The sequence below is a fragment of the Cetorhinus maximus genome, unplaced genomic scaffold (genome assembly GCF_964194155.1).
Source record: "Cetorhinus maximus unplaced genomic scaffold, sCetMax3.hap1.1 HAP1_SCAFFOLD_663, whole genome shotgun sequence".
NCBI classification, from domain to species: Eukaryota; Metazoa; Chordata; class Chondrichthyes; order Lamniformes; family Cetorhinidae; genus Cetorhinus; species Cetorhinus maximus.
Window position 1 is genome coordinate 173,850 of NW_027596605.1, and position 8,112 is coordinate 181,961.

General features: G+C 46.1%; 1 protein-coding gene across 1 annotated transcript; it reads left to right on the forward strand.

Annotated features, from left to right (window-relative positions):
- The first annotated feature begins 532 nt into the window (after nucleotides 1-532).
- LOC144674464 (keratin, type II cytoskeletal 8-like) lies at nucleotides 533-6,311 on the forward strand. Its single transcript, XM_078535801.1, has 9 exons — nucleotides 533-959; nucleotides 1,109-1,317; nucleotides 1,976-2,036; nucleotides 2,146-2,241; nucleotides 2,359-2,523; nucleotides 2,625-2,750; nucleotides 3,156-3,376; nucleotides 4,054-4,103; nucleotides 5,953-6,311. The coding sequence occupies exons 1-9, from the start codon at nucleotides 573-575 to the stop codon at nucleotides 6,093-6,095; spliced, it is 1,458 nt and encodes a 485-aa protein (XP_078391927.1). The 5' UTR covers nucleotides 533-572; the 3' UTR covers nucleotides 6,096-6,311.
- The last annotated feature ends 1,801 nt before the right edge of the window (nucleotides 6,312-8,112 follow it).

An 8,112-nucleotide genomic window follows, 5' to 3' on the forward strand; every position in this document is an offset into this window, starting at 1 on the left:
TCTGCACTGAATTCTTCAAATGTCTTCGGGTTTAAAGCTGGTCAGGTCTCCAAAGCAAGTGAGCCACTTGTCAAAGGAGCAGGTAGAGGCACCCCAACCCTACCCCCAACACTGGAAAGCACAGAATGATCCCTCACTGATAGACTCTAATACTGTGAGCTGCTCTCTCCATTGACATTCATCATATCCACTGCAGTTTCTGGCCTCTCAGACAGCTCCTTCACAGGGACCGTTTCAAGGCTCTTGGAGTCTCCCAGCCCCACATCCAGCTGATGATCTACAGGGTGGGGACGGAGCAGCTACCCAAAGCCACACATTGTTGCTGACTCCAGGTTGGCCAGCGGCAGGAACTGCAGGAACCAGGTGTTGCTGCTCTGCAAAGGGACAGGTTGGGACCCGTGGCAAAGGGCGGTGACTGGTTCCTCCCCTCTCTCGGTTTCTCCATTCCCATTGCTGTTATCTGACACCCTGACCAAGCCTCGATCCACACAGCTCATAAAAGCAGCTGGGAGCGCCCTCAGTCCCAGCAGCCGTTCAGTTTCACACTCCGGGTTCTCTCCAACAACCTCAACATGTCTCGTTCAAGTTTCTCCTACAGGTCCTCAAGCGGCAGCGGCAGCGTCAGAGGATTGAGCGGAACGGGAGGCAGATTATCCTCCGCACGGATTGTGAGCAGCAGCAGCAGCGGCGGCGGGAGTGCCTACCCCTTCCAGGGGAGAGCACAGAGTTTGATCCTAGGTCAATCACGGAGAATATCGGCCCCGCTCCTCAGGAGCTCAGGTTATGGGGCGAGTTCGGGGTTTAGCAGCGGCTACTCGGGGGGGCTGATCCAGAAATCCACTAACATTGACCTCAACAGCCCTCTCCCTCAAAATGACACCACCCTGCAGAGTGTCCGCTTGGAGGAGAGCAGACAGATCAAGGGGCTCAACAACCAGTTTGTCAAATTCATTGACCAGGTAAAGTTCCGAGCTGTCCAGGCGGCCGTGTCTGGAAGCCAGTCTTCTGTGTCTTTTCTCAATGACTTGGTGTGTCTCCAGAAATGTCTCTTCTCACTTTGCAGCCCATTCCCTTCCGATGTAACTGTGTCTTCATTTTACACCGGCAGGTTCGTTACCTGGAGCAGGTCAATAAGAAACTGGAGGTCAAACTCAATCTCCTGAAAGAACAAGGAGATTACAAATCCAACATCGACAGCATGTTCCAGACTTACATCGACAACCTGAAAAGACAACTGGAAACACTGGGGCAGGAGAAACTCAGGTTCGAGGCCGATCTTGTCCAAATGCAAGGTCTGGTTGAAGACTTCAAGGGCAAGTAAGTGCGCTGCTGCTGCTGGATTTGGGCAAGTTGTTGTCCCTATCCCTTGTCGTGTGTGAAGGAGACAAAGTCCCAGTTTGACATTAGGACCACTTTGACAGATTGATCAGGAGCTGGCAAAATGACAGCTGGAGAAATAATCCTCAGGATGGTCATGTAGACTAAACTGCAGGAGTGAGGGGAAATGCCTGTACTCGTCCCCGTCACATTAGTGGCTGCTGAGTCCGCTGTTTTCCCACTGGGATCCAGCTGGTTGCCGCATTTGGCATCAGTCGCCCTGCGTTGTGGAGATGGAAACATCAGTCAGCGCCCCCGGTCCCTGTAGGGTCACTTCTCCGGGACGGGGAAGTGTCCGACTGTGGGCATCTGGGCTGCGGACGATAGGACGGAGCAAGTATCTGGGTCTGGAGGAGCTGTTTGCTGAACGAATCTGTTGGAAAGGTGGAGGAGCCTCCCAGAGCTGTGAAGGTCAGGGAGAGGGATGAGTGAATTGGGGTAATGGGGTGGGGTGGGGAGTTAGTGGGTTGGGTAAACTCGGGCTGCAGGGAAAGGTGATTATCTGGAGAGATATTTGATAAATAGGCAATGTAATGGCAACTGGACAGTAAGATTGATTTCCACAGGATTCTCAGTCAAATAATCTGCTTCATTCCAGATACGAAGATGAAATTAACAAGCGCACGGAAATGGAGAATGAGTTTGTCCTGGTCAAGAAGGTGAAATGACTCTATATATATATATATATATATATATCTGTGTGCAGGCCGACAGCAAACGGCTCTCTTGAGAGAGTTTTTCAAAGTACTTTGTCCCTCTCCTCTATAGGACGTGGATGACTCCTACATGAGCAAAGTAGAGCTGGAAGCTAAACTGGAAAGCCTGACCGATGAAATCGACTTCCTCCGATCAATCTTTGAAGAGGTAACAATGTGACATGGCCCAGCAATTGTCCTCTGCTGTTGAATCTAATCCAGTGTTATCCAATGCAGCTAGAACGCTTGTAATGACTTTTCAATCTTTTCTCCCGCCGATCTTTAGGAAATCCGTGAGCTGCAGGCACAGATTCAGAACACATCTGTCAGCGTGCAACTGGACAGTGGACCCAAACTGGACATCGAACAACTCATTGCTGAAGCCAAAATTCAGTATGAAAACATGGCCAATCAGAGCCGTAAAGAAGCGGAGATTTGGAAACAGACTAAGGTTAAGATCCCAATCCTCATGTCTCACATGGATTGATAGATCTGCAGTCCGTGCTGAAGTGTGAAATCTTTTGCTAACTCCGTGTCAATGTTTCATTGTAGATGCAGGAACTGAGCATGTCGTCTGGACAATATGGGGATGAGCTCCGTATGACTAAGGATGAGATTAAACAGATGAATCAGCGAATCCGTGCACTGAATAATGATATTGAGAGCCTGAGAAACGAGGTAGGCAAAGAAGTGAAAGCAACATGATAATGGGAACAAGTGAATATTTGATGTGAATGGCGCTTTGTCTTTCTGGGTGTGTCTCATTCTCTCCCCCATCCTACCCCATCCAAAAGAACAATTGGACAAGAAGTGGTGGCGGGATCAGTGCAATCTTGCCTATTTCTGCCAGTCTTGCTCTCTCACTGATGGTGAGTTTCCGATACTGGTAAGGAAACATTCCAATGTGAATCCCTTGCCAGCCTGCAGTGCACACGACACTGCTGTTCCCAATTCATTGTCATGATGCCACCAGCAAACACATCTTCCCTTCACCCCCTGCCTTTGCCCAGGACTCGTTTTGAGCGCTGTTCTGATGCACAAAGTGTCGATGGAAGTGACCATGTTAATATTTGTGTTACTTAGCGTCTCAAACTGGAGGCTTTAATCAAAGAAGCCGAGGAACGCGGCGAGCTGTCACTCAGAGGTGCAAAGGATAGGATTGAAGACCTGAAAAGTGCCCTGGCCAATGCACAGCAACAGCTGATGAAACAAGTCCAGGAATATGAGGCGCTGCTGCAAGTCAAGTTATATCTGGATGTTGAAATTTCCACCTACAAGTCTCTGCTGGAGGGAGAGGAGGAAAGGTAGGATATGGGGCAGTTACAAACTCCAGCCATCACACTGAGCACAGTGCATCATTTTATCTAGTGGCAGATTCCAACCTGTACTGTGCTTTATTGATACCTGTTAATGGAATGAAGTGCAGGAACTCAGAGTGCCAGGGTATTCTACAAGAACTTTGGTTTAAAAGCTGCTTGGTATCTAAGGAGACACAAACATCACACTCACTCTCAGAATGAATCCCTGGCCTGTGAATCATTCTTCCTTTCATAGAGATAAACCAGTAAAGCTCTCCTGATGTCTCACTGGGTGTGGGCATTGTGGAACTGAGCTATACCGAGCAGAAGCTGAACCAAATCAGTGGTTGGGGCATTCAGTTGGGCTGTGGGTCCCAAGCGATGGGGGGTAAAAGCAGCCCAGGAGCCTGTTCCTGATGGCTATATAGTGGGTTCTGCTTGAAGGTCTGGATCTCTCTGCCCCATGACCAAATGGCCTGCTGCCCTTTGCGGCCGGTGGACATATATGAAGAATGGGCTCTTTGGGCGAGGGTCTGGAGGGTGACTGTGCCCATTCGACGCTGAACCCCAGCAGATGCCGGTGTTCCTGGGAGAGGGAGAAAATTGGTCAACTCAAGAGAAATCTGACTGTAAATATGCTGCAAATACCTGCTGTAACGTGATTGTGTTTCCATTATCAACAGGATGATAAGTGGGGTAAAAACCCTTAACATCCAACAAGTACAGAACCAAGGTAAGAGAATTCCTAATTCTAGTTCGAAGTAAGAATTCCGGGAGGAAGAGCTAGAATTCCAAAACAAAAATGTGAAATTCTGTCATTTTCATTTGTTGAGATGCGAATGGACGGATTGTCATTTCAGCTCCCAGTGTGTGTGTTCTGAAGAAGGATCTATACAGTGCTTCCCAAACCTTAACCTCTCTTTGTTCAGTTCCCAGAGGCTGATAGAATGGCTTTGTATTTCCTTATTTAAGATCTCACTTTAGTCATGCATAAGTGTAAATAATGTGTCTGTGTTTAACGATGAGATCAATAGGTGTTCAATGTAAGTACTTCTAATACTGATGACTACACAACTTGCCCTCCTGACCCCCATGCTGGCTGATAATGTTCAATGATTCCTTCTCCTCTAGTACTGTCCCCCTCCAGTTCAAATAAACCACCATCACCCCCTATCACATAAATCCCACATTTCACCCTTTGTTCTTGCAAACTGCTGACCCATCTCCAACCTTGCTTTTCTCTTAAAGTCCTTGAATGTGTTGTTGCCTCCCAAAGCAGTGTCCATCTCTTCTGTGACTCTATGCTCTATCCACCTCAGTCAGCCATCTGCCCCTCTAAAAGCACAGAAACAGTCCTTATCTAAGTTACAAAAGACATCCAATGTGACTGTATCCACAGTAACATATATCTCCTCATCCTTTTCTATCTGTCTGCAGCCATAGACATGTTTGACCACAGTAGTGTTCCTCCAGTACCTCTTTTGCTTTGTCCACTGGTTGGGCCTGTGATTTAACATGGCGATGACCAAAGCCATTACCTTTGATCACAGCCACAAGCTACGTTCGCTATTCAAGAAATGCACCTCCTCCGTGGCCACTGCCTGAGGCTGAACCAGATATTTGCAACCTTGGTGTCGGACTGGACCCTGAGGTCTGCTTCTGAACCCATAGCCACTCCAACACCAAGACCACACACTTCCATCTCCGTAATATCATCATTCTCCACAACTGCCTCAGCTCATCGAATGCTGAAACCCACACTCATGCCTTTGTCACTTCCAGACTCAAATATTCCAATGTTCTCACAGCCAGCAACCCAAACCCCACCCTCCTTAAACTCCTGCTCATCCAAATTTCTGCTGCCCATAGCCTAACCTGCACCAAGTCCTGTTCACCCTTTGTGCTCACCGATCTACACTTGCTCCCAACCTGGCAACGGCTTGAACTGATCATTCTCATCCTTGTGCTCAAGTTCCTCCAGGGCATCAGCCCTTTCCGTCTCTGTAACTTCTTCCAGCTCTACAATGCCCTGAGATCTCTGTGCTCCTGCAGTACTGGCCTCTTCCACATCCCTGATTTACATCACCCCAGCAGGAGCGGCCACACTTTCAGTAGCCAAGACTCAATGTTTAGGAATTCCCTCCCTGAACCACTCCTCCTCTCTACCTCTCTGCCTCCTCCTTTAAGAGCTATATATTTGAGCAAGCTTTTCATCGCCATCCTCATATGTGGCCTGGTGTCAAATATTTGTTTGAAAAAGGTCCTGGAAAGCACCTTGGGACATTTTACTGTGTTAAAGGTGCTATAAAAATGCAAATTACTCTTCTTGTTGCACTTGTTCTTTGAATTACTAATGTCCTTTAGGGAAGGAAATCTGCCATCCTTACCAGGACAGCTCAAAATGTTACTCCAGACCCACAGCAATGTGGTTGACTCTGAACTGCCTTCAGCAATGGCCAAGCAAGCCACTCAGTTGAAGGGCAATTAGGAATGGGCAGTGATGCCCACACCCCATGAAAGAATAAAGAAAAGAAAGTGTAAGACCCAGATTATAAGAGGGTGTTTTTTTTCCTCTTTTACAGGTAATTTTCAGCAGTTCCGTGACATGAGTAGCGGATTAGAAAGTTCTCTCGGTTTAGGAGGCTCTGGTGGTGGCAGAAGTAGTCAAACGGTGATTGTGAAATCAGTGGAGCAAAGCCGTGGTGGATATCTTTCTTCATATTGAATCATCGAGGGATAAACTAATGCCAGCGGAGTCTCTTACCAGCCCACTGAGTTGATTGTCAGAGCTCTATTTCCTCTTATTTCTTGGATCCTTTAAAATGGGAAATATCCCAAAGTTTTCGGTACTCAACTCTGTTTCAATACTCTCTACCATTTTGTATCGGGGATCTGCCTTTTATGACATTCCTGTTATATGAATAAACTTCTAATCAATAAATCCGGACTGCTTTTTATTTCAGCACAATATGAAGTTAGTGGAAAAAAGAAGTTTCTTCCGTTCTTTTGAAATTTAAGATCGTTCAATTTTTATAACATTAAGTTTGGAGTGAAATTGTGAAACGTAGTAAGACTAGTTTGTGTATTCCACATAAGGAACACAGCACAGCATCATTGAAACCAGTCAGTGCATGATATGGTTACAGCAAAGTTTAGCAACAATTCAAATAATTTAACTGCACCTCCTTTTCCTCCAGCAATCATATCACTTTTTCTATCAGCTGAGAATACAAGCACTGGACATAGGTTATATTGGAATCTCCACAATGGAGTTTGTATATCATAAAGGCAGGCCACCTCATAGCTATGTGATAGCGGGAGATATGTTGGGTTAGAACACTTGTCCTGGGCTATGTGTTGAAATATAGACCAGAGTGATTAAGGAAAGTATCCTCCATCTATTGAGTGTAAGTGTTGTACAGAAATTGATTTTGTGCAGTCTCTAACCCATTCCCAGTTAGTGTGGGACTACGGTACGATGTGGTCCCTAATTTGTAGTGCAGCCTCACTCAGACAGGTCACAGGATAGCTCATGTGGGGAATTGAAAAATACCATACAGATGTAATGATGCCTGCGGAACTGAGGCACATTTCTGGGCCCAAGAAGAGGGGCCCTTGTCTGGACCACATTATGCTTCCCAAACTCAATTGGGCTTGTTCAGCATTGAATTTGCAATCAAAATGGAAAGGGTTCCATTCCTCAGCAGTACAGCTGTTTAGGTGAACCTACAGTATAACTGGTGACTCTGGATGCTGATGTAATAAGAACAATATAATAATTTGAGTATTGCTGTAAAAAGAGTCATGCAATCAAAGCTTTAAATCTTGCACTCATCAGAACAGAATCGCAACATACCAAATTTGAAAGGGAACAAAAGGAGTCTACTTGCCAACCAATCTACATCCTTTTTTCATGCAGGAGATATTGTTGTTTCCTTTGGAGACATTGCACCCTCTCCAAGGCCAATATATCCTTCATGAGGTTCAATCCCTAAAACCCAACACAACGTTCTAAATGAAAAGCAAAATACTGTGGATGCTGGAGATCTGAAATAAAAACAAAGTGCTGTAAAATCTCAGCAGCACTGGCAGCATCTGTGGAGAGAGAAACAGGGTTCTGAGTCATATTGGTGTCGAAATGTTAACTCTGTTTCTCTCTCCACAGTTGATGCCAGCCCTGCGCAGTTTTTCTAGCACTTTCTGTGACAATATTCTAAATTTTGTCTTCCCGCAGGTAATATAACTTGTATCCCTTTGTATTTCAGCACTCTTGTGAGAGAGGCCAACATGACATTCACTTTTCCAATCATTATTTCCACATGCCCACTTTTAGCTTTTAGTAATTGACGAGAGGTAGGAGACTCATAAACCTACATAATTCATAGTTCAAAGATGCATTGAGCACCCCAATGCAATCTTACTGGTATTACACAGGTCAGAAAGGTCAAGCGCAGTCAAGATTGGGTGCTAACTGATCAGTGTGTTGAAACTAAAGGAGACCCGATCTGTACAAAGCTGCAACACCCACACGTCTCTCCTTTCCCTTCATATGCGAGGCTATGACTCAGTGATCACTGTTTAAGCTGGACTGTGTTTTTGACATTCCTTGAAAACTAACAAGTATCTGTCCATGGACGCTGCACTTGATTGGAGTGGAGAGGAGGAGGAGGAGAAGGAAAAAGAGCAGCAGAAGCAATGGCATCCTGTTGCAGGAATTGCAGGAAGGCTGCTGGAAGATGCAG

Coding starts and splice junctions, on each gene's coding strand:
- LOC144674464 (XM_078535801.1), top strand. CDS start 573: ATGTCTCGTTCAAGTTTCTCCTACAGGTCCTCAAGCGGCAGCGGCAGC. Junction 960..1,108: donor TTGTCAAATTCATTGACCAG/GTAAAGTTCCGA, acceptor TTACACCGGCAG/GTTCGTTACCTGGAGCAGGT. Junction 2,037..2,145: donor AGTTTGTCCTGGTCAAGAAG/GTGAAATGACTC, acceptor TCTCCTCTATAG/GACGTGGATGACTCCTACAT.